Consider the following 26,703-nt stretch of genomic DNA (forward strand, 5'->3'; position numbering starts at 1 on the left):
GGCCGACAACGGGTCCACGGATCGTCAGCTGGGGGAGGGTTGCCGGGCCCGCAGGAGAGGCTTGCACCCAACGGGGGTTGCCGGGCCCGCAGGAGAGGTTTGGACCCAACTGGTCCACACCCGTCCAATATCCCTCTAAACCTGTCCTATCCATGTACCTGTCTAACGGTTTTTTTAATGTTGGGATAGTCCCAGCCTCAACTACCTCCTCTGGCAGCTTGTTCCATACACCCACCACCCTTTGTGTGAAAAAGTTACCCCTCAGATTCCTATTAAATCTTTTCTCCTCCACCTTAAAACTATGTCCTCTCTTTACAGAGCTCCCCTTCAACGCGTCTGTTCTCCCGATGAGACCTTGTGTTCCAGGACATCAGAGATGTCCTCCTTCAGTAAATGGGTCTTTCCCCCACTGTGAGTCATGGTACTCTCTCCCACATCTCCTCCATTTCCTGAACGGCTGTTCTCCCCCAGGCAGAATAACATAGAATCATAGAACGTAGAAAATAGGTGCAGGTGGAGGCCATTCGGCCCTTCGAGCCAGCACCGCCATTCATTGTGATCATGGCTGATCATCCACAATCAGTAACCCGTGCCTGCCTTCTCCCCATACCCCTTGATTCCACTAGCCCTTAGAGCTCTATCTAACTATCTCTTAAATCCATCCAGTGATTTGGCCTCCACTGCCCTCTGGGGCAGAGAATTCCACAAATTCACAACTCTCTGGGTGAAAAAGTTCCTTCTCACCTCAGTTTTAAATGGCCTCCCCTTTATTCTAAGACTGTGGCCCCTGGTTCTGGACTCGCCCGACATTGGGAATATTTTCCTGCATCTAGCTTGTCCAGTCCTTTTATAATTTTATATGTTTCTATAAGATCCCCTCTCATCCTTCTAAACTCCAGTGAATACAAGCCTAATCTTTTCAATCTTTCCTCATATGACAGTCCCGCCATCCCAGGGATCAATCTCGTGAACCTACGCTGCACTGCCTCAATTACAAGGATGTCCTTCCTCAAATTAGGAGACCAAAACTGTACATAATACTCCAGATGTGGTCTTACCAGGACCCTATACAACTGCAGAAGAACCTCTTTACTCCTATACTCATTATAAAGGCCAACATGCCATTAGCTTTCTTCACTGCCTGCTGTACCTGCACTCCAACGTTCAGTGACTGGTGTACAATAGGGATATAGTTCTCACCCATTGCTCCCCCAGTCTTCACACCCAGCACACCATTCCACCATGGAAGACACAGAGTGCTGGGGTAGCTCAGCGGGTCAGGCAGCATCTCAGGAGAACATGTCACCTATCCATGATCTTCTGAGATGTTGCCTGACCTGCTGAGTTTTGTTTAGTTTAGATTAGTTCAGAGATACAGCACAGAAACAGGACCTTTAGCCCACCGAGTCCGCACCAACCAGCGATCCCCGCACATTAACACTATCCTACACACTAGCGACAATTTACATTTATTCCAAACCAATTAACCTACAAACTTGTACATCTTTGGGTCATAAGGAATAGTATAATTAGGCCATTCAGCCCATCAAATCTACTCAGCCATTCAATCATGGCTGAAACGGAGAGCTTTAAGTGTGGGAGGAAGCCAAAGATCTCGGAGAAAACCCCCACACGGTCACGGGGAGAACGTACAAACTCCGTACAGACAGCACCCGTAGTCGGGATCGAACCTGGGTCTCCGGCGCTGCATTCGCTGCAACTCTGCCGCTTCGCCACCATGCCACCCGTGTTACTCCAGCACTTTGGGTCACCTATCGACATTTAAAGGGATATGGGCCAAATGCATGCAGGTGTCACTAGTGTAGATGGAGCATCTTGGTTGGCATGAGAAAGTTGGGCCGAAGGGCCTCTTTCCATGTAATATAACTCAGACTCTATGAGTCTAAGCTGCTATTTATTATTGGACATTAAGTAACAAATATGACTCTATAATATGTCATGACCTAAAATGTCAACTGCCCAATCTCTCCACAGATGCTGCCTGACCCGCTGAGTCCCTTTGTGTTTATCTCAAGATTCCAGCATCTGCAGTTCCACAAGGAAGCATCAAACACCAAAAGTTAGAGGTTTTGCAGATAGTGAAGATAGTGAAGCTGATTGCAGCAGGATCTGGATCGATTGGCCAGGTGGGTGGAGGAATGGTTGATGGAATTTAATACAGAGAAGTGTGAGGTGTTGCATTTTGGGACGTCGAACAAGGGCAGGACAGTAAATGGTAGGCCTCTGGGTAGTGTTGTAGAGCAGAGGGATCTAGGAGTACAGGTGCATGGATCCTTGAAGGTCGAGTCGCAGGTAGATCGGGTGGTCAAAAAGGCTTTTGGCACTTTGGCCTTCATCAGTCAGAGTATTGAGTATAGAAGTTGGGAGGTCATGTTGCAGTTGTATAAGACGTTGGTGAGACCGCATTTAGAATATTGTGTTCAGTGCTGGGCACCATGTTACAGGAAAGATATTGTCAAGCTTGAAAAAGTTCAGAAAAGATTTACGAGGATGTTGCCAGGACTAGAGGGTGTGAGCTACAGGGAGAGGTTGAGCAGGCTGGGTCTCTATTCCATGGAGCGCAGGAGGATGAGGGGTGATCTTATAGAGGTGTACAAAATCATGAGAGGAATGGATCGGGTAGATGCACAGAGTCTCTTGCCCAGAGTAGGGGAATCAAGGACCAGAGGAAATAGGTTCAAGGTGAAGGGGAAAAGATTTAATAGGAATCCGTGGGGTAACTTTTTCACACAAAGGGTGGTGGGTGTATGGAACAAGCTGCCAGAGGAGGTAGTTGAGGCTGGGACTATCCCAACTTTTAAGAAACAGGTACATGGATAGGACAGGTTTGGAGGGATATGGACCAAGTGCAGGCAAGTGGGACTCGTGTAGCTGGGACATTGTTGGCCGGTGTAGGCAAGTTGGGCTAAGGGCCTGTTTCTAGATTTTTTAGATTTAGATTTAGAGATACAGCGCGGAAACAGGCCCTTCGGCCCACCGGGTCCGCGCCGCCCAGCGATTCTCGCACATTAACACTATCCTACACACACTAGGGACAATTTTTACATTTTACCCAGTCAATTAACCTACATACCTGTACGTCTTTGGAGTGGAGTGTATGACACTGTATGAATGACTTGTATTGTTAGGTGTGGTGAAAATGACAAAACGTTTGCGAATATCAGTAGACAGTGGGAGGATACTTGACATGATGTAAGCACATGCATCAAGTCCTTCAATGGTGTTCTAAATTCATAGAGCGTAGAAGCAAGATTATGGTCCTGACCTCCCCTCTACCTCACTGGAGATAGACACCAAAAGCTGTACGGGTAAGGTGTGGAAACGACAGATCGAAACAGACAATGATCAAGCAAATGGAGAATGGTTCATAGTTGGCTGAGGGGAAGGTGACAAACACACAGTAAATGTAATCAGGACAGTGAAACTAGTCGGAGAACCGTCCAGAGTCATATCAAAGGTATAACAGATATGACTCTGGACGGACCACAAGTACACATGTTTATAAGGTTAGAATGCAGGAGCTTAAATCCAGGCTGTTTATTCCATGGCCACCTGGAACCAGAGTGACCACCACAACACCTCATTCTCTTATATACACGTTACTACACGGGCAAACAAAGTAGTCCTTGTGATACAACAAAGTAGTCCTTGCAATATCACAACAGGGGAGAGATGGGGAGAGAGAGGGAAAGTAAGCTAAGTTAGAGAGATCAATATTCATACCGCTGTCAGCTGCCCAAGCAAAATATGAGGTGCTGTTCCTCCAACTTACTCTTCCATCTCTCCCGACTCCCTCTCCCAACTCTCAGTCTGAACAAGGGTCTCGACCCGAAATGTCACCCATCCCTTCTCTCCAGAGAAGCTGCCTGTCCCGCTGAGTTACTCCAGCATTTTGTGTCTATCTTCAGTGTAAGCCAGCATCTGCAGTTCCTTCCTACTCATACCTCATTGGAGACCTTTGAATTACCGTTAATCAGATTTTATTGGACCTTATCTTGCACCAAATGTTGTACTCTTTATCCTTTATCTGTGCGCTGTGGGCAGCTTGATTGTAATCGTGTCCAGTCTTTTCTTTGACAGGATAGCACGCAACAAAAAGCTTTTCACTGTACCTCGATACATGTGACAACAGTAACCAAAGCTACAAAAAAATCCCAATCGAAGATAGTCCCATTGGCCTGTATTTGGCCCACATCCCTCTAAACCAGACATGTCCAAAGTCCGGCCCGGGGGCCAATCGCGGTCAGATTTTATACGGCCCGCAGCTTCCGTCTTAAAATGTATTATTTATGGCCCGCCAGCACTGTCTAACGGAATGAATAAATCATACAGGTTCAAAATGAAATTCCTCTTTTCACATCATGGTGGCAGCACCACTCAATAACTGTGTCTGGCAATGTGAAAGTTTGTACTGAGGGCCGCCGCTTCCAGGAAAGATGGAAATTGCAGTATTTTTTCACTGAAAACCGAAACAATTGTGTTTGCCTAATTTGTCAAGAGACTGTTGCCGTATTTATGGAATTCAATGTAAAGAGGCACTACGAAACAAAAGCATGCGAATGCATACGACAGGCTAACAGGAAGCGATCGTGCTGAGAAAGTAAATCAACTCCATGCTGCCTTGGCCTCACGACGGCGGTTCTTTTCGAGGGCCCTTGAGTCAAATGAAAACATCACCAAAGCAAGCTACGAAGTGGCCACGTTAATCGCTAAACATGGCGTTACCTAATGTATAGACTTGATAGAGGTTTTTAAAATTTTGAGAGGGACGGACAGAGTTGACGTGGGTAGGCTTTTCCCTTTGAGAGTGGGGAAGATTCCAACAAGGGGACATAGCTTCAGAATTGAGGGACAAAGGTTTAGGGGTAACATGAGGGGGAACTTCTTTACTCAGAGGGTTGTGGCTGTATGGAATGGGCTTCCGGTGGAAGTGGTGGAGGCTGGCTCGATTTTATTATTTAAGAGTAAATTGGATAGGTATATGGATAGGAGGGGATTGGAGGGTTATGGTCTGAGTGCAGGTAGATGAGACTAGGTCAGGGAGAATGGTCGGCGTGGACTGGTAGGGCCGGACAGGCCTGTTTCCATGCTGTAGTTGTTATATGTTATATGTATTGGGAGTGTTTGCCATACGGTTGTGTCTGAGTCTACATGGTTCTCAATATTGTTGTCCTCTTAAACAAAATATTTAAAAGTGAGGACTGGCTGGTTGCCCTGTTTAGGTACTCCAGACAGCTTGTTCTTTATGTTATTTGATTCTTTAGATATGAAAGAAAGGCAGAATTGTTTTTAGGTTTTTCCCACCTGAATGGCTTACATTTGGGCACATGTTCATTTAAAAAAATGACTATTGTTGTGTCATTGCAAATAAAATAGTTATATAACTGGATTTGTATGTAACTTTTATGGTTCAAAAAGTCTCGAGAGGGTCCATTAGCCCTTGGGTATTTTCACATTATCAAATCTGGCCCTCTTTGAAAGAAGTTTGGTCACCACTGCTCTAAAGCTTGCCTATCCATGTATCTGTTTTAGACAATAGACAATAGACAATAGACAATAGACAATAGACAATAGGTGCAGGAGTAGGCCATTCGGCCCTTCGAGCCAGCACTGCCATTCAATGTGATCATGGCTGATCATTCTCATTCAGTACCCCGTTCCTGCCTTCTCCCCATACCCCCTGACTCCGCTGTCCTTAAGAGCTCTATCTAGCTCTCTCTTGAATGTATTCAGAGAATTGGCCTCCACTGCCCTCTGAGGCAGAGAATTCCACAGATTCACAACTCTCTGACTGAAAACGTTTTTCCTCATCTCAGTTCTAAATGGCCTACCCCTTATTCTTAAACTGTGGCCCCTGGTTCTGGACTCCCCCAACATTGGGAACATGTTTCCTGCCTCTAACGTGTCCAACCCCTTAATAATCTTATACGTTTCGATAAGATCCCCTCTCATCCTTCTAAATTCCAGTGTATACAAACCTAGTCGCTCCAGTCTTTCAACATATGACAGTCCCGCCATTCTGGGAATTAACCTAGTGAACCTACGCTGCACGCCCTCAATAGGAAGAATATCCTTCCTCAAATTTGGAGACCAAAACTGCACACAGTACTCCAGGTGCGGTCTCACTAGGGCCCTGTACAACTGCAGAAGGACCTCTTTGCTCCTATACTCAACTCCCCTTGTTATGAAGGGCAACATTCCATTGGCTTTCTTCACTGCCTGCTGCACCTGCATGCTTCCTTTCAGTGACTTTTCTTGTTACAAAGCAGCAGATTGTTGAAGTTAAGTGCTGAGGTGAATGTTTGTCATCACGTGTACCGAGGTACAGTTAAAAGATTTGTTGTTGCGTGCTATCCAGTCAGCGGAAAGATTATACATGATTACAACCATGCCAGCATCTGCAGTTCCTTCCTGCATGATCACAATCAAACTGTCCACAGTGTACAGATACAGGACACAGGGTATAATGCTTAGTGTAAGATAAAGTCCAATAAAGTTTGATTAAAGATGGATCGAGGGTCTCCAATGGGGTAGATGAGAGGTCAGGACCACTCTCTCGTTGGTGAGAGGAAGGTTCAGCTGCCTGATAACAGTTGGGAAGAAAAAGCCTCACCTTAAACCTATGTCCACTGGTCCTCGATTCCCCTACTCTGGGCAAGAGACTCTGTGCATCTACCCAATCTATTCCTCTCATGATTTTGTGATGTCCCTGAATCTGTGATAGTGTAAGAAAATAACTGCAGATGCAGTCTGAAGAAGGGTCTTGACCCGAAACGTCGCCCATTCCTTCTCTCCTGAGATGCTGCCTGACCTGCTGAGTTACTCCAGCACTTTGTGAAATAAATATCTTTGATCTGAATCTGTGATAGGTGTTTTCAAACTTCTGTTCCTCTATTAGTTTAGTTTAGTTTAGTTTAGATTATTGTCATTTGGCCCGGGTACAGTGAAAAGCTTTTTTGTTGCGTGCTACCCAATCAGCGGAAGGACTATCCATGATCACAATCGAGCCATTCTCAGTGTATAGATACATGATAAGGGAATAACGTTTAGTGCAAGGTAAAGCTGGCAAAGTCTGATCAAGGATAGTCCGAGGGTCACCAAAGAGGTAGATAGTAGTTCAGCACTGCTCTCTGGTTGTGATAGGAAGGTTCAGTTGCCTGATAACTGAATAATTTTAGTTTAAGATAGACACAAAATGCCAGAGTAACTCAGCAGGACAGGCAGCATCTCTGGAGAGAAGGAATGGGCGACGTTTTGGGTCGAGACCTGCACAATCCTTTAGTTTAGTTTAGGTTATGGTAACGTGTACCAAGTTACAATAAAAAGCTTTTCTGTTGCATGCTATCCCATCAGTGGAAGAACCTGCACCTCCTGCACCTATTGTCTATTGTCTATTGTCTAATACAATCAAGCCATCCACAGTTAGAGTAGGAAATGCTGCTGTTGGAGTAGAGGTTTGAAAGAGTGGAGCCATTGTAATGAATGATTGCAGTTCTGCTTCTGGGACCAGGATGCAGAGTGTCATAGAAACGTAGGTGCAGGAGGAGGTCATTCAGCCCTTCGAGCCAGCACCGCCATTCAATACGATCGTGGCTGATCATCTAAAATCAGTACCCCGTTCCTGCTTTTTCCCCATTTCCCTTGATTCCTTTAGCCCTGAGAGGTGCCGCCAGGTTTGTGAACTGTAAAGAAGGTACAATCCAAGGTCCATTCATGCTGAAAATGTGCGAACGAGGATATTTTGTCACGTTCTGTCAAAACAGACAGTTAATTGTACGGCGGATATAGGGAAGCCTTTGAGATGGGAATACAGTGACTCATGTCATGTCCCATTGCCAGCCCGGTGTGTGGATAAGCTGCAGATCTCCCACAACTGAGGAGGTAGTGTCTGACATTAGCCAATGTACAGGCGTGAGAGGAGCTAGTAATATCGGCAAATATATTCCAACGTAAACATGTGAATTCCATGAATGTATAAATTACCTATTAAAAGAAATGCTCACATATTTGCACAGTCTCTTGCCCAGAATAGGGAAATCGAGAACCAGAGGACATAGGATTAAGGTGAGGGGGGAGGGGGGGGGGGGTTGTGGGGAAAGGCTTAATGGGAACCCAAAGGGGAACTCCTTTACGCAAAGGTTGGTGGGTGTATGGAAGAAGCTAGAAGAGTTGGTGGGTGTATGGAACAAGGTAGTTGAGGCAGGGACTATCACAACTTTTAAGAAACATTTAGACAGGGACATGGATAGGACAGGTTTAGAGGGGTATGAGCCAAATGCAGGCAGGTGGGGCTAGTATAGAAGGGACATGTTGGTTGGCATGGGCAAGTTGGGCCAAAGGGCATGTCTCCACATTGTGTGACTTGTATGCCCGTTGTGATGTCTTGAGAGGTCGGGAGCTTTTCTCTTGAAGGTTGGGAGGTGTGGGTGAAAATATAACTCAAACACTGCTTCTCTCCCTGTCTGCTCCAGTCGTTGTCTCTCTTTTTAAATACACTGCTTTCCTTCCCTTTTAGCTCTCTCACTGAGGCAATCAGCTCATCTGGTTCAGCTGGGCAGCAATCAGTGTCAGCAGCAATCAGTGTCAGCAGCAATCAGTGTCAGCAGGGCAGGCAGCCCTGCTGACTATGGGTTTTGTAGTCTTTTGCTGGCAGCCATGATGGTTTGTAGTCCTGGTTGCATCCACCGGGAGGAAATGTATCTCCCCTCTATGACTCTACCTCTCATGATATCACACCGTGTTTAGCCCATATCCCTCTAAACCTTTCCTATCCATGTATCTGTCCAAATGTCCTTTAAATGCTGGTTTATAGTATCTGCTTCAAACACCTCCTCTGGCAGCACATTTCTTACACACACCACCCTCTGAGTGAAACAGCAGGGAAACAAGAACCACAGGACATAGGTTTAAGGTGAGAGGGGAAAGATTTAATAGGAATCTGAAGTTGCCCCTCAGGTTCCAATTAAATCTTTCCCCAGTCACCTTCAACCTGGTTATTGATTCCCCTACTCTGGGTAAAAAGCTCTGAGCACTTACTCTATCTATTCCCTTCATGATTTTATACACCTGTCAGGTCACCCCTCAGCCTCCTGCGATCCATGGAATAAAGTCCTAGCCCGCCCAATCTCTCCCTAGAGCTCATGTTAGACTTAGCTCTTAGGGCTAACGGAATCAAGGGATATGGGGAGAGAGCAGGAGCTGATTCTGGATGATCAGCCATGATCATATTGACAATAGACAATAGACAATAAGTGCAGGAGTAGGCCAATCAGCCCTTCGAGCCAGCACCACCATTCAATGTGATCATGGCTGATCATTCTCAATCAGTACTCCGTTCCTGCCTTCTCCCCATACCCCCTGACTCCACTATCCTTAAGAGCTCTATCCAGCTCTCTCTTGAATGCATTCAGAGAATTGGCCTCCACTGCCTTCCGAGGCAATGAATTCCACAGATTTACAACTCTCTGACTGAAAACGTTTTTCCTCATCTCCGTTCTAAATGGCCTACCCCTTATTCTTAAACTGTGGCCCCTGGTTCTGGACACCCCCAACATTGGGAACATGTTTCCTGCCTCTAACGTGTCCAACCCCTTAATAATCTTATACGTTTCGATAAGATCTCCTCTCATCCTTCTAAATTCCAGTGTATACAAGCCTAGTCGCTCCAGTCTTTCAACATATGACAGTCCCGCCATTCCGGGAATTAACCTGGTAAACCTACGCTGCACGCCCTCAACAGCAAGAATATCCTTCCTCAAATGGTGGTACTGTCTTGAAGGGCCGAATGGCCTACTCCTGCACCTATTTCCTATGTTTCTATGTTTCTAAGTCCTGGCAACATCCTTGTAAAATACTTTTTTCTTTTACACTTGTGATCTCTTGATCAAAGGGCACTGCCATCTGTCCAAACATATACTTCCATCACATCTCGCCTCAGTCTTCTGCTTTCCAAAGAAAACAGATCCCACAACTCTCATCTACCATCCAATGAGCCACAAAGGTTCTTTGTTTAAGGTGAATCCAAAGGCTTTGTGATTACCATAATTGAAACCAGCTTTCTGCTCAGAATTGTTGAATTCTGGAATAACATGAATTTTATCTCGATTTAAATTCGACAGCTGCCAAGGAGGAATTCAAACTTGTATCTTCTGCTTAATAGCCGAGGCTAGTGGATACCAATAGTTTAGTTTCGTTTAGTTTAGAGGTACAGTGCGGAAACAGGCCCTTCGGCCCACCGAATCCACTCCGACCAGCGATCCCCGCACATTAACACTATCCAACACAATTTATACCAAGCCAATTAACCTACAAACCTGTACGTCTTTGGAGTGTGGGTGGAAACCGAAGATGTCGGAAAAAACCCACGCAGGTCACGGGGAGAACGTACAAACTCCGTACAGACGGCTCCCGTAGTCAGGACCGAACCCGGGTCTCTGGCGCTGTGAGCGCAGTAGGGCAGCAACTCTACCGCTGTGCCACCGTGCCGCCACCCTGTATATTGTACATACTGTAAATCAGACATGCTGCCAAAAGAAGCATTTTTGGGCTGCGGATTTTCTGTTGAATTACTGCTGTAAATCAACAGTCTGTGCCTCAGAATAAAAGGGCGCTCCTTTAAGAAGGAGATGAGGAGGCATTTCTTTAGTCAGAGGGTGGTGAATCTGTGGAATTTATTGACACAGATTGCAGTGGAGGCCAAGTCAATGGATATTTTTAAGGCGGAAATGGACAGATTCTTGATTAGTACGGGTGTCAGAGGTTATGGTGAGAAGGCGGGAGAATGGGGTTGGGATGGAGAGATAGATCAGTCATGATTAACATAGAAAATAGGTGCAGGAGGAGGCCATTTGGCCCTTCGAGCCAGCACCGCCATTCATTGTGATCATGGCTGATCATCCACAATCAGTAACCCGTGCCTGCCTTCTCCCCATATCCCTTGATTCCGCTAGCCCCTAGAGCTCTATCTAACTCTCTTTAAAATTCATCCAGTGAATTGGCCTCCACTGCCCTCTATGGCGGAGAATTCCACAAATCCACAACTCTCTGGGTGAAAAAGTTCCTTCTCACCTTAGTTTTAAATGGCCTCCTTTTTATTCTAAGACTGTGGCCCCTGGTTCTGGGCTCACCCAACATTGGGAATATTTTTCCTGCATCTAGCTTGTCCAGTCCTTTTATAATTTTATCCAGTGAATTGGCCTCATTCTGCCTTCTGTGGCAGACAATTCCCAACTCTCTGGGTGATTGAATGGTGGAGTAGACTCAATGGGCTGAATGAACTCCTATGGCATATGAATTTATGAACTTATACTTAGGGAGGAAGTTTTGTAAGATGAGGGAATTGAGGGCTATGGGGAAATGGCAGAGAAGGGAAGCTGAGGCACAGGGCAGATCAGCCCTGATGGTATTCAATGGTGGGGCAGGCTTGAATGGCAGAGAGGACTCGACGGGCCGAATGGCCTACTTCTATTCCTGTGACTTACGAAGACATGAGCATCCCAGGTAATCTCATCAGGAAGGCTGGCTCTGTCCTGGGGGCAGAGTTGGGTTCACGGGAGGTGGTCTTGGAGGGGAGGATGCTCCTCAAAATGCAGAGCATCCTGGACAATACAGCTCACCCCCTCCATGACACACTGGTCAACCTGAGGAGCACCTTCAGCAACAGACTGGTCCCACCAAGATGCAGCACAGAACGCCACAGGAGATCCTTCTTCCCTGTGGCTATCAAACTGCACAACTCCTCCCCCTTCTGTCGTGGGGTAGACTGACCCCCCCCCCCCCCCCACCCCCATCTCTGCACATCCCTCATCCCGGACTTTTCCACCATAATTTAATTTCACATATTGCGATAACTGGTCCCTTAAATTTAATTATTATCGTGATGATATTTTCAATGCCTTGTAAATGTGTCTTTTGACTGTTGGCAGACCAATTTCCCTCCGGGTTCAATAAAGTTGTATTGTATCGTATCGTATCATTATCGTATCGTATCGTATCGTATCGTATCGTATCGTATCGTATCGTATCGTTATCGTATCGTATCGTATCGTATCGTATCGTATCGTATCGTATCGTTAATAGATCCCAGTCAACAGCACGATGGTCAACTGTGGGACTGGGCTGGGGATGGAACACGTGAACCCATGGATTGTTGGATAATAATTGTGACAAGGACACTGTTCCTGCTGAAGGTAGACACAAAATGCTGGAGCAACTCAGCGGGTCAGGCAGCATCTTTGGAGAGAAGGAACGGGTGACGTTTCGGGTCGAGACCCTTCTTCACTCCGAAGAACGACCTCGACCCGAAACGTCACCCATTCCTTCTCTCCAGCTTTTTGTGCCTATCGTCGGTTCCTCAGTTCCTCCCTAACCAATCTACATTTCCTTATCAGCATCTGCTTTGATCCTTCGTTTTCACAGCTTACCTCTCCATATCTCTAGACCCCCTCTTCCCTGACTGTCAGTCTGAAGAAGGGTCTCGACCCATTCCTTCTCTCCAGAGATGCTGCCTGACCCGCTGCGTTATTCCAGCACTTTGCGTCTTTCGTCGGTTTAAACCAGCATCTGCAGTTCCTCCCTACACTGTTCCTGCTGAGATGCTTCTCCAAACACTCAGCAAAGGGGGGCTTCAAGAGAAAGCCCACCATTCCCCGAGAGGTAAGCTGGAGATGGTCCCAAGTACGATCTTGGACGGGCATCGAGCTCGGGAATGATGTTGGCAATGGATTCCAACCGCGCCAACTTAGTTGCTGTGGATGAGTGGAGGTACAGCTTCGAAATGCCCACTCACGTTCGCCTCCAATGCCTGGAGAAGGCCTTTGAAGGTTAAACTGAAAGCAAGTAATGCCGCACATCGTGTTGTTGGCCCCAGGGGCACATCGGAATGCAGGTTGGCCTGCATCTGCGATAAGTAGAACAACAAGTGGCTTGTTCCGTGGCCAGCAGTTAACTAACTAGCACACGGCAAGATGGCGCCCAAGCCGGGATACTCTCTGCGTGTTGTATTTTGTATATTAGTTTGTTACGTTGTAACTGCTGTAATCGTTATTAGCCATTTAAATTTAACAGCGTAGGCATTCTTTATACTTTAGTACATTGCAACTGTCTGTAACCTTGTCACATTTGGATGAAAGATAATGGTGGCGAGATAAGGAAAGACATAGGCCTTGGGGTGATGGATGAATGTGAGGGATGGACTAGCAGGGAAATAAGGCAGGCGAAGTATGAAGGGATGTGAGCATTGAGATAAGGATATATTACTGAATGGGATTTAATGGTGGCGGGACAGACGGGTGACTGCAAAGAAATGAATGACTGAAGAAAGGAGTGTGGGTATGAGGTAATGTAAAGAAGATAAAGTTTGGAATAATCCTATAAACATAGACTGCCCGATGTCCTGATTGTTCCAGCCGTTGTTTGCAAATAAAGGCTTTTAACTTCTCGAAGAATTCTCGTGTCGCCTGTCTTAATTTCGAGGATCAGGGAACCACAACATGCGTGCTGGTCCCAGCAGTGCGTCTGCAATCACTCATTACAATCGCTCCACTCTCTTAAACCTCTACTCTACTCCTACAGCAGCAATCTTTAAAATCCTGTATCGGTACACTGTGGACGGCTCGATGGTAAGGCAGCAACTCTACCGCTGTGCCACTGTGCTGCCTTCACATCTACGTCTGCAGTGAAGAAAGCAAATGGTGTGTTGGCATTCATAGCGAGGGGATTTGAGTATAGGAGCAGGGAGGTTCTGCTGCAGTTGTACAGGGCATTGGTGAGACCACACCTGGAGTATTGCGTACAGTTTTGGTTTCCTAATCTGAGGAAAGACATTCTTGCCATAGAGGGAGTACAGAGAAGGTTCACCAGATTGATTCCTGGGATGGCAGGACTTTCATATGAAGAAAGACTGGATAGACTCGGCTTGTACTCGCTGGAATTTAGAAGATTTAGGGGGGATCTTATAGAAACTTACAAAATTCTTCAGGGGTTGGACAGGCTAGATGCAGGAAGATTGTTCCCGATGTTGGGGAAGTCCAGAACAAGGGGTCACAGTTTAAGGATAAGGGGGAAGTCTTTTAGGACCAAGATGATAACGTTTTTTTTCACACAGAGAGTGGTGAATCTGTGGAATTCTCTGCCACAGAAGGTAGTTGAGGCCAGTTCATTGGCTATATTTAAGAGGGAGTTAGATGTGGCCCTTGTGGCTAAAGGGATCAGGAGGTATGGAGAGAAGGCAGGTACGGGATACTGAGTTGGATGATCAGCCATGATCATATTGAATGGCGGTGCAGGCTCGAAGGGCTGAATGGCCTACTCCTGCACCTATTTTCTATGTTTCTATGTGACGCAGATCTCCAAACTGCGGACAGGTGTGAGAGTGCGAGTTCCTACCTCTTTCCAGATGTAGTAGTGGCTGAGGAAGCAGCCGATCTCTCCCCGCGTAAGGATGCGTCCAGAATACGGGTCGTGGTACCCTGGCAGCATTTCAATGTGAAGTGCCTTCAGGTGGCTTGTGTTGAGGGCCCTGAGAACACATAATACATGGCGTACAATGACCTGACGTGGAATCTACAACAATGCAGAGGTAAAATGCGACTTCCAGTTTCCAGTCAGTGTCTCTCTCAAGTCAAGACTCTAAAGGTTGGAGTAATTTGATTTAGATTTAGATTTAGAGATACAGCACAGAAACAGGCCCTTCGGCCCACTAGGTCCGCGCCGCCCAGCGATCCCCGCTCACTAACATTATCCTACACGCACTAGGGTCAATTTTTACTTTTGCCCATCCAATTAACCTACATACCTGTACGTCTTTGGAGTGTGGGAGGAAACCGAAGATCTCGGAGAAAACCCACGCAGGTCACGGGGAGAACGTACAAACTCCGTACAGACGGCACCCGTAGTCAGGATCGAACCTGAGTCTCCGGCGCTGCATTCGCTGTAAGGCAGCAACACTACTGCTGCGCCACCGTGCCGCCCTACGGGTGATCCTGACTACGGGTGCTGTCTATACGGAGTTTGAACGTTCTCCCCTGACCTGGGTGGGTTTTTTTTCGGGTGCTCTGGTTTCCTCCCACACTCCAAAGACGTGCAGGCTTGTAGGTTAATTGTCTTGGTATGCATGTAAAATAATTGTCCCGAGTGTAGGATAGTGTTAATGTGCGGGGATCGCTGGTCGGTGCAGACTCGGTGGGCCGAAGGGCCTGTTTCCGCGCTGTATCTCGAAACTAATTCAAACTAAACTAATTCAATGGATCAGGCAGAATCTCTGGAGGAAATGGACAGATGATGTTACGGGTCGAGACCCTTCTTCAAGATTAACGCTCCCTTGACCTGTATCCACCTATCACTCCCAAATACCAACTTTCTTCCTGCTTTATCGTCCCTACTACAATCAGTCTGAGGAAGGCCTTCAATCTGACACATCGCCTATCCACATTCTCCAGAGATGCGGACTGATCTGTTGAGCTACTCCAGCACTTTGTGGCTTTTTTTGTAAACCGGTATCTGCAGTTCTTTGTGTCTAGGTCTCTCTCAAGTATTTGTGTTTCAGAATGAAACAGAAGTGGGCAAGTCAGGTATATTTGATTGATTGATTCCTGGGATGGCAGGACTTTCATATGAAGAAAGACTGGATAGACTCGGCTTGTACTCGCTGGAATTTAGAAGATTGAGGGGGGATCTTATAGAAACTTACAAAATTCTTAAGGGGTTGGACAGGCTGGATGCAGGAAGATTGTTCCCGATGTTGGGGAAGTCCAGAACAAGGGGTCACAGTTTAAGGATAAGGGGGCATGTCTTTTAGGACCGAGATGTGAAAGTTTTTTTCACACAGAGAGTGGTGAATCTGGAATTCTCTGCCACAGAAGGTAGTTGAGGCCAGTTCATTGGCTATATTTAAGAGGGAGTTAGATGTGGCCCTTGTGGCTAAAGGGATCAGGGGGTATGGAGAGAAGGCAGGTACGGGATACTGAGTTGGATGATCAGCCATGACCATATTGAATGGCGGTGCAGGCTCGAAGGGCCGAATGGCCTACTCCTGCACCTATTTTCTATGTTTCTATGTTTCTATTAATCTAACGTTAACACCCTGTTGGACAGTACATAGCATATTATTTACATTTAGCTTTAGATTTGCTATTATCAATGTGGCACAGTGAAAAGCTTGTGTTTTGTTTCGTTTTGGAAGCATCTACACTTCACGCTGCCTCGGCAAGGCCAGCAATTAAAGGACCAGTCTCACCCCGGTCACTCCCTCTTCTCCCCTCTCCCATTGGACAAGAGGTACCCAAGTGTGAAAACGCACACCTCTAGATTCAGGGACAGTTTCCTCCCGGCTGTTATCAGGCAACTGAACCATCCTATCACCGACTAGAGAGATTTCCTCAGCTTCCATCTACCTCATTGGATACCCTCGGACTATGTTAATTGGACTTTATCTTGCACTAAACATCACCTATTCCTTTATCATGCATCTGCACACTGTGGACGGCTCGACTGCAATCATGTACGTTCCTTGTGCTGACTGGATATCACGCAACAAAAAGCTTTTCACTGTGCCTCGGTACACGTGACATTAAACTGAACTAAAACTAAAGGTAACCACTAAAACTAAAAAAGTTTGAGTGCGATCCAATTAAATCCGATAATACTATGCATGACTACAATCAATCCAAACACAAGTGCAACAGACGGAGCGAAGATGAAAATACCAGAGTGTAGAATATAGTTTCTCAGCAATGTAGCGTAACAGTTGCTGGGAAAAAGTCCAACGTCCACAATGAGGTAGGTTGGAAGATCAGGACAGTACTCCAGCTAATGGAAGGACCGTTCAGAAGGGTGATATTTGAAACCCACTTGGAAGCCAACAATGTCTGTTTGCTAGACACAAAAAGCTGGTGTAACTCAGCAGAGTAACTGTATACCTCAGTTTGAAGAAGCGTCTCGACCCGAAACGTCACCCATTCCTTCTCTCCTGAGTTGCTGCCTGACCTGCTGAGTTACTCCAGCATTTTGTGAATAATCACCTTTGATTTGTACCAGCATCTGCAGTTATTTTCTTAAACTATATACCTCTCGTCCCCCTCTCCCCTGACCCCCAGACTGAAGCAGGGTCTCGACCCGAAATGTCACCTATTCCTTTTCCCCAGAGATGCTGCCTGACCCGCGTTTATTGCCCATTTCCCATCACCATTGACTTGATTGGCTTGCAAAGAGCGTGCACAAGACCTGTTGGGCGGCACAGTGGTGCAGCGGGTAGAGCCGCTGCCTCACAGCGCCAGGGACCAGGCTCCGATCCTGACCTCGGCAGCTGTCTCTGTGTGGAGTTTGCACGTTCTCCCTGCGACCGCGTGGGTTTTCCTCCAGTTTTCCTCCCACATCCCAAAGGCATGCAGGCTTGTCGGTGAATTGGTCCTCTTGAAACTGCGCCAAGTGTGCAGGGAGTGGGTTAACATGGAACTAGTGTGAACGGCTGATCGCTGGTCGGCACGGTTAGCGTGGACTTAGTGGGTCGAAGGGCCTGTTTCCATCGATAGACACAAAATGCTGGAGTAACTCAACGGGACAGGCAGCATCTCTGGATGGAAGGAATGGGTGACGTTTCGGGTCGAGACCCTTCTACAGACTCATGGGCCTGTTTCCATGCTGTGTCTTTCAACCAAAAGCCCTGTCAGATTACACCACCTACACACCATCACCTACGCACCAGTGGGGAACAAGCGGAGTGTGGGTGAAGGTGTTTAGTGGACACACTGGCAGAACTGCAAACCCACTTCCCAGCCAGGTCATCACGACACGATACGACACGACAGAACTTTATTTATCCCATGAAGGAAATTGATCTGCCAACATTCATAAAACACAAGGTACAAGAAACACGAAATTAAAGTGGCGAGTGGAAAGGAATTGCGATGTGCAAAGATTGGGGATGGGGAGGGGGAGGGGGGAGCCAGTCTCAGTTTACCCCACGACAGAAGGGGGAGGAGTTGTACAGTTTGATAGCCACAGGGAAGAAGGATCTCCTGTGGCGTTCTGTGCTGCATCTTGGTGGGACCAGTCTGTTGCTGGAGGTGCTCCTCAGGTTGACCAGTGTGTCATGGAGGGGGTGAGCTGTATTGTCCAGGATGCTCTGCAGTTTGAGGAGCGCCCTCCCCTCCAAGACCACCTCCCGTGAACCCACCTCTGCCCCCAGGACAGAGCCAGCCTTCCTGACGAGCTTGTTGATCCCCTTGGTGTCCCCGGCCTTCGCACCTGCTGCCCTTGTTCAGGTCAGCATCAACACTTACTTCCCATCCACAGCATCCGCTATCTTGACATCAATGTCCTGTTCATACAGTGTCCGCAGCATTCGGTCCGTCCTGTCTTTCCTGCGCTTGAGATTTATCATGAAGATCTAGGCACAGATTCACGTAGAATTATCAATACAAATAACCTATTGACCATTGCACGTTTAGTTTCTTCTGCACTCAGTGCGTTAGAAGTCTAGTCAAGAGTCACGAGTGTTTCGTTTAGCTTCGCTAAGTTTACTTTAGTTTCGCTTAGTTTAACGATTCAGTGTGGAAGCAGGCCCTTCGGCCCACCAAGCCCGCGCTGACCAGCGATCACCCCGCATACTAGCACTATCCTGCACACTAGGGACACTTTACTGTTCTTACCAAAGCCAATTAACCCTCCAAACCTGCACGTCCTTGGAGCGTGGGAGGAAACCGGAGCACCCGGAGAAAACCCACGCTGTCACAGGGAGAACGTACAATCTCTGCAGAGACAGCACCCGTGGTCAGGATTGAACCCGGGTCTCTGGCACAACAGGGCGGTAACTCTACCGCCTCGCCACCATGTCGCTCCTGTTTTAACACTTTCCTTGAATTCAGGTGGGTTTTGATCAACCACCCATTCCAATTAATTTTTTTCGTGCTGACACGCATGGCAGATGCAGTTTAATGTGGACAAGTGCGAGGTTATCCACTTTGGTGGTAAGAATAGGAAGGCAGAGTATTATCTGAACGGTGTCAAGTTAGGAAAAGGGGACGTACAACGAGATCTGGGTGTCCTAGTGCATCAGTCACTGAAAGGAAGCATGCAGGTACAGCAGGCAGTGAAGAAAGCCAATGGAATGTTGGCCTTCATAACAAGAGAAGTTGAGTATAGGAGCAAAGAGGTCCTTCTGCAGTTGTACATAGAAACATAGAAACATAGAAAATAGGTGCAGGAGTAGGCCATTCGGCCCTTCGAGCCTGCACCGCCATTCAATACGATTATGGCTGATCATCCAGCTCAGTAACCTGTACCTGCCTTCTCTCCATACCCCCTGATCCCTTTAGCCACAAGGGCCACATCTAACTCCCTCTTAAATATAGCCAAAGAAATGTTTTCTCATCTCGGTCCTAAAAGACTTCCCCCTTATCCTTAAGCTGTGACCCCTGGTTCTGGACTTCCCCAACATCGGGAACAATCTTCCCGCATCTAGCCTCTCCAACCCCTTAAGAATTTTATATGTTTCTATAAGATCCCCCCTCAGTCTTCTAAATTCCAGCGAGTACAAGCCTAGGGAGACATGGCTCTAGTGAGACCGCACCTGGAGTACTGTGTGCAGTTTTGGTCTCCAAATTTGAGGAAGGATATTCTTGCTATTGAGGGCGTGCAGCGTAGGTTTACTAGGTTAATTCCCGGAATGGCGGGACTGTTGTATCTTGAAAGACTGGAGCAACTAGGCTTGTGTACACTGGAATTTAGAAGGATGAGAGGGAATCTTATCGAAACATATAAGATTATTAAGCGGTTGGACATGTTAGAGGCAGGAAACATGTTCCCAATGTTGGGGGAGTCCAGAACAAGGGGCCACAGTTTGAGAATAAGGGGTGGGCCATTTAGAACGGAGATGATGAAAAACTTTTTCAGTCAGAGAGTTGTGAATCTGTGGAATTCTCTGCCTCAGAAGGCAGTGGAGGCCAATTCTCTGAATGCATTCAAGAGAGAGCTAGATAGAGCTGTTAAGGATAGCGGAGTCAGGGGGTATGGGGAGAAGGCAGGAACGGGGTACTGATTGAGAATGATCAGCCATGATCACATTGAATGGTGGTGCTGGCTCGAAGGGCCGAATGGCCTCCTCCTGCACCTATTGTCTATTGTCTATTGTCACTGATTTCCACCCACACTCCAAAGACGCTCGCACCTTCGTAGGTTAATTGGCTTCTGTAAATTGTCCCTAGTATGTAGGATAGGTCAACCTTGTGGGTGATCGTTGATCGGTGTGGACTCAGTGGGCCGCAGGGCCTGTTTCCACGCTGTATCTCTAAACAAGTAAAGGATACAGTATTTAAATGTACATTCGTGCCACAACCTTACTGATTTCTGTGATGAACATCCCTTCTGAATACAAGGTCAATCATAACACATGCCAGAGCTGTCTTTTTTGCCAATATAGCTTCATCAGCAGGGAATCCATGTAATAGACAGTAAAAATCGAGATTCCATTAAACACCAGACGATGATTATCCATGATTATGATTATGGGCTTGCTAATTTAGTTCTCGACAGAAGGCTGTGAATATTCAAATCTGGTTACAGCACTACACTTATTGATTATGTACAACGAGACAATTAATTAAAAAAAAAATATAGACACAAAAAGCTGGAGTAACTCAGCGGGTCAGACAGCATCTCTGGAGAAAAGGAATGGGAGACGTTTCGGGTCGAGACCCTTCTTGCAGTCTAAAGGGCCTGTCCCAGTTAGGGGATTTTAAGGCGACTGTCGGTGACTAGGCTGTCGCTGAACGTTTGCCGGGGTGTCGCGGGCATGATCGTGAGGAGTCTTCAATGAATTGTAGTGGATCTCGGCGCGGCGCGGAAAATTTTTCCAGATAGAAATTTCTGGGCGACAGCTGGCTTGTGGCCAGGTATCGTTGCTTATTGCGGGCGCTGTCTGTCGCACGCTGTCCCCAGGTTTGCTAGGTTGTCCCAGATGCATTTAGAAGCACGTAATATTAAATTAAGAAAAGGCATTTGAAGATACCAGAAGATAGTTTTGTTTAACCAATTTATTTACCGTCAGGACATTTGACAGGTAGATCGGAGGTGACAGTTTGACGGTCAGGTGAGTGTGGGAATCTCGCGATGTTTCCGAAGACGGTGTAATCTCTTAGCCAGGTGCTAGTTTCACAAAAAAAGTCACTTGTATCGACCTGATTCAGCATTGTCGTGGTCATTGTCGTGGTCATTGTCGTGGTCATTGTCGAGGTCACTGTCGTGGTCACTGTCGTGGTCATTATGGTCATTGTCGTGGTCATTGTCGTGGTCATTGTCGTGGTCACTGTCGTGGTCACTGTCGTGGTCATTATGGTCATTGTGGTGGTCATTATGGTCATTATGGTGGTCATTGTGGTGGTCATGGTGGTGGTCATTGTCATGGTCATTGTCATGGTCATTGTCGTGGTCATTGTTGTGGTCATTGTCGTGGTCATTGTGGTGGTCATTGTCGTGGTCATTGTCGTGGTCATTGTCATGGTCACTGTCGTGGTCATTGTGGTGGTCATTGTGGTGGTCATTGTTGTAGTCATTGTGGTGGTCATTGTCATGGTCATTGTTGTGGTCATTGTCATGTTCATTGTCGTGGTCATTGTTGTGGTCATTGTGGTGGTCATTGTCATGGTCATTGTCATGGTCATTGTCGTGGTCATTGTCGTGGTCATTGTGGTGGTCATTGTCATGGTCATTGTCGTGGTCATTGTCGTGGTCATTGTCGTGGTCATTGTCGTGGTCATTGTGGTGGTCATTGTTGTGGTCATTGTGGTGGTCATTGTCGTGGTCATTGTGTTGGTCATTGTCGTGGTCATTGTGGTGGTCATTGTCGTGGTCATTGTCATGGTCATTGTCGTCAGGTAAAAGAATATTTCAGCGATCTGCTACGACTTTGACAGTCACCGGCAGTCGCCTTAAAAATCGCGTAACTGGGACAGGCCCTTAAGTCTGAAGAAGGGTCTCGACCCAAAATGTCACCTAATGCCGTCTGACCCGCTGGTTTTCTCCAGCTTTTTGTGTCTATCTTCGGTTTAATCGAGCATCTGCAGTTCCTTCCCACACAACTCATTAAAAAGAACAGACTCCCTGCATTATTCATGGTTGCTCACACACACACACACACACACGACAACTCATTTTGAACTCAGAGTTCAGCAGTAACAATCTATCTCTCACCTCGTCAAAGCCCATCTTGTCTGGGCTCTTGGGAGGCAACGAAACATGGGTGGTCGGCTCCATGGGAGGGTCATTAACTGAAAAACCAACAACATGGTTATGTTTGTGCGCTGTCTCTCATTCATATACATCAGCGATTCATATAGATCAGCGGGTGGCGCAGCGGTAGAGTTGCTGCTTTACAGCGAATGCAGCGCCGGAGACTCAGGTTCGATCCTGACTACGGGTGCCGTCTGTATGGAGTTTGTACGTTCTCCCCGTGACCTGCATGGGTTTTCTCCGAGATCTCCAAAGACGTACAGGTTTGTAGATTAATTGGCTGGGCAAATGTAAAAATTGTCCCTAGTGGGTGTAGGATAGTGTTAGTGTGCGGGGATTGCTGGGCGGCGCGGACCCGGTGGGCCGAAGGGCCTGTTTCTGCGCTGTATCTCTAAAAAAAAATCACAGTATGGCTTGGGTACTTTAGACAATAGGTGCAGGAGTAGGCCATTCGGCCCCTCGAGCCAGCACCACCATTCAATGTGATCATGGCTGATCATTCTCAATCAGTATCCCTGTTCCTGCCTTCTCCCCATACCCCCTGACTCCACTATCCTTAAGAGCTTTATCCTTAACTCAGCGGGTCAGGCAGCATCTCTGGAGAACATGGATAGGTGACGTTTCACAGAGTGCTGGAGTAACTCAGCGGGTCAGGCAGCATCTCTGGAGAACATGGATAGGTGACGTTTCACAGAGTGCTGGAGTGGAGTGGAGTAGAGTAGAGTGGAGTGGAGTGGAGTGGAGTAGTGGAGTGTAGTAGAGTAGAGTAGAGTAGAGTAGAGTAGAGTAGAGTAGAGTAGAGTAGAGTAGAGTAGAGTAGAGTAGAGTAGAGTAGAGTAGAGTAGAGTAGAGTAGAGTAGAGTAGAGTGGAGTGGAGTAGATTAGAGTGGAGTGGAGTAGAGTGGAGTAGAGTAGAGTGGAGAGGAGTGGAGTGGAGTGGAGTGGAGTGGAGTGGAGTGGAGTGGAGTGGCGTGGAGTAGTGGAGTGGAGTGGAGTGAAGTGGAGTGGAGTGGAGTGGTGGAGTGGAGTGGAGTGGAGTAGTGGAGTAGAGTGGAGTAGAGTGGAGTGGAGTGGAGTAGTGGAGTAGAGTGGAGTGGAGTGAAGTGGAGTGGAGTGGAGTGGAGTAGTGGAGTAGAGTGTAGTGGAGTGAAGTGGAGTGGAGTGGAGTGGAGTGGTGGAGTGGAGTGGAGTGGAGTGGAGTGGTGGAGTGGAGTGGAGTGGAGTGGAGTGGTGGAGTGGTGGAGTGGAGTGGAGTGGAGTGGAGTGGTGGAGTGGAGTGGAGTGGAGTGGTGGAGTGGTGGAGTGGAGTGGAGTGGAGTGGAGTGGAGTGGAGTGGAGTGGAGTGGAGTGGAGTGGTGGAGTGGAGTGGAGTGGAGTGGAGTGGAGTGGAGTGGAGTGGAGTGGAGTGGAGTGGAGTGGAGTGGAGTGGAGTGGAGTGGAGTGGAGTGGAGTGGAGTGGGCCGCTGGAGGCCCATGCAACAGCCTGGGGGTGGCGCTGTTCGGGCCCGACTGGAGACCTCACAGAGGTCAGACAGGAACGCGGATCAGACGCGGCCTGCAGCGGCTCGGAGCAGCGGTGGAGGACATCGACAACACCACCAGGCCAGGCCGACACCTGCCGTTCCCACCATGGGCGGCATGGTGGCGCAGCGGTAGAGTTGCTGCCTTACAGCGAATGCAGCGCCGGAGACCCGGGTTCGATCCTGACCACGGGCGCCGTCTGTAAGGAGTTTGTACGTTCTCCCCGTGACCTGCGTGGGTTTTCTCCGAGATCATCGGTTTCCTCCCACACTCCAAAGACGTACAGGTTTGTAGGTTAATTGGCTTGGTAAATGTGAAAATTGTCCCTAGTGTGTGTAGGATAGTGTTAATGTGCGGGGATCGCCGGGCGGCGCGGATTCGGTGGGCCGAAGGGCCTGTTTCCGCGCTGTATCTCTAAATCCAAAAAAAATCTAAAAACTGTGCTAAAAGGTGGAAGTGAAAGCAAAAATTTTGTGGTTTCAATACATAGAAACATAGAAACATAGAAACATAGAAAATGGGTGCAGGAGGAGGCCATTCGGCCCTTTGAGCCAGCACCGCCATTCATTGTGATCATGGCTGATCGTCCACAATCAGTAACCTGTGCCTGCCTTCTCCCCATATCCCTTGGTTCCTGCTAGCCCCTAGTGCTCTATCTAACTCTCTTTTCAATTCATCCAGTGAATACAGTTTTGCTACATTCCAGGGTCCCACCACCCTCTGTGTAAAAAGCAAATGGCCCTGCACATCGCCTTTAAGCGTTTCCTCTCTGACCTTGCAGTCTAAGACATTTGCACGCTGGGAATGACTGGCGTGTCTGGTCGTGTGATGGACTGACACTTTCTGTTTTTTTTCGCTGTAAGCCGCAGATGTCGAGAGCACTTTCTGTTTCTCCTATCACCGGCAGCCTGAGGGATTGAATCAACCTCCAGCTGCCTCACGCACTGCTGCACACCCTTCAGCCCTCTGACCTGCATGGTCAGGATCCTCATCGGCAATTATTGGGCGGGTGAGAAGACCCCTGTGTCATTACTTTACACCCACAGCCTCAACACCTGGCCAATTCAAACCACTCACGCCCCTTTTTACCCAGACTACTTTGGGCGGCACGGTGGCGCTACTGCCTCACGCCGCCAGAGACTCAGGTTCGATCCCGACTACGGGCGCCGTCTGTACGAAGTTTGTACGTTCTCCCCGTGACCACGTGGAGTTTCTCAGACACCTTCGGTTTCCGCCCACACTCCAGAGACGTGCAGGTTTGTAGGTTAATTGGCTTGGTGCAAATGTAAACTGTTCCTAGTGTGTGTAGTGCAATGTTAATGGGCAGGGATCGCCGGTCAGTGCGGACTGGCTGGGCCGAAGAGCCTGTTTCCACACTGCATCTCTGAACTAAACAAAACGAATATCTCATTCAGAGCTCCAGATACCCCAGTGCTATCGTGACCTTTGATTTAGATTTAGAGATACAGTGCAGAAACAGGCCCTTCGGCCCACCGGGTCCGCGCCACCCAGCGGTCCCTACAAACTAACACTATCCTACACCCGCTAGAGACAATTTTCACATTTGCCCAGCCAATGAACCCACATACCTGTACGTCTTTGGAGTGTGGGAGGAAACCGAAGATCTCGGAGAAAACCCACGCAGGTCACGGGGAGAACGTACAAACTCCGTACAGACGGCGCCCGTAGTCGGGATCGAACCTGAGTCTCGGGCGCTGCATTCGCTGTAAGGCAGCAACTCTACCGCTGCGCCACCGTGCCGCCGTGCCTGATTGTAGGACTCACCTACATCTCTTTAACGACCATACACACTCCCAAATTCCTTCTGTGCCAATGTTTTTATATTGTTGAGCCCAAGGAAGTCTGTGTCTAATAACTCTGACAAGTGTTCCAGTGAACGATGCCTCCTTTATATACTGTAGCAAGACACAGACCTGGTGCATTCTGCTCAGCAACAGCAGAACAGCCATCATGTCCCAGTGATACTAGTCCCACCTGCCCGTAACCCTCTAAACTGGTCCTATCCATGTACCTGTCTACCTGTTTCTTAAACGTTGGGATAGTCCCTGCCTCAACTACCTCCTCTGGCAGCTCGATCCATACACCCACCACCCTTTGTGTGAAAAAGTTACCCCTCAGATTCCTATTAAATCTTTTCCCCTTCACCTTGAACCTCTGTCCTCTGGTCCTCGATTCACCTACTCTGGGCAAGAGACTCTGTGCGTCTACCCGATCTATTCCTCTCATGATTTTATACGCCTCTATAAGATCACCTCTCATCCTCCTGCGCTCCAAGGAATAGAGTCCCAGCCTACTCAACTGTGATGTCTGGTGTACTGTGTGGTGTGGGAGGACCTGTTGCTCCTCCTGTGCAGAAGGTGGCACTGCACAGGACAAAGGGAGATGTTTTGTACATAGTTATCTGGGCTGTACACAGTGTGGAGTGTGCAGTCAGATCGTGGGGTGGCAGCCATTTTAGTTGTCTTGCTGCCAGCATTGAGTTACTGTAATAACGACTTCTGTTGTACCTTGAAGACTCGCAAAGTTTCATGCAGGCATAGAACAAGAACACAAAATCAACCTCTCCCTATAGCCCACACCCTCTAGTCCTGGCAACATCCTCGTAAATTCTCTCCATACCCTTTCCAGCTTGACAACACCTTTCTGAGAACATGGTGCCCAGAACTGAACACAATACTCAAAATGCAGCCTCACCAACGTCTTATGCAACTGCAACTTGTTCTGAAGCATCCCAACCCGAAACATCACCTATCCCTATTATCCTCGACAACTTCTCCTTTGCCTCCTCCCACTTCCTCCAAGTCCAAGGAGTAGCTATGGGCACCTGCATGGGTCCCAGTTATGCCTGCCTCTTTGTAGGGTACGTTGAACAATCCCTGTTCCAAGCGTACACTGGCCCTATCCCCGAACTCTATC

The 26,703-nt window shown here is 47.8% G+C and overlaps 1 protein-coding gene across 1 annotated transcript in view; it reads right to left on the bottom strand.

Moving 5' to 3' along the window:
• The window catches only part of LOC144597961 (procollagen galactosyltransferase 2-like), a 65,114-nt gene that overhangs the window by 8,773 nt on the left and 29,638 nt on the right, over nt 1-26,703 (bottom strand). Inside the window, exons 6-8 of the mRNA XM_078407807.1 lie at nt 22,207-22,283; nt 18,300-18,406; nt 14,407-14,539 (exon numbers count right to left, since the gene is read on the bottom strand). Coding sequence (XP_078263933.1) covers nt 14,407-14,539; nt 18,300-18,406; nt 22,207-22,283 — 317 coding nt within the window. The remainder of the gene's footprint in view (nt 1-14,406; nt 14,540-18,299; nt 18,407-22,206; nt 22,284-26,703) is intronic.

Source organism: Rhinoraja longicauda, chromosome 11 (assembly GCF_053455715.1).
Source record: "Rhinoraja longicauda isolate Sanriku21f chromosome 11, sRhiLon1.1, whole genome shotgun sequence".
NCBI classification, from domain to species: Eukaryota; Metazoa; Chordata; class Chondrichthyes; order Rajiformes; family Arhynchobatidae; genus Rhinoraja; species Rhinoraja longicauda.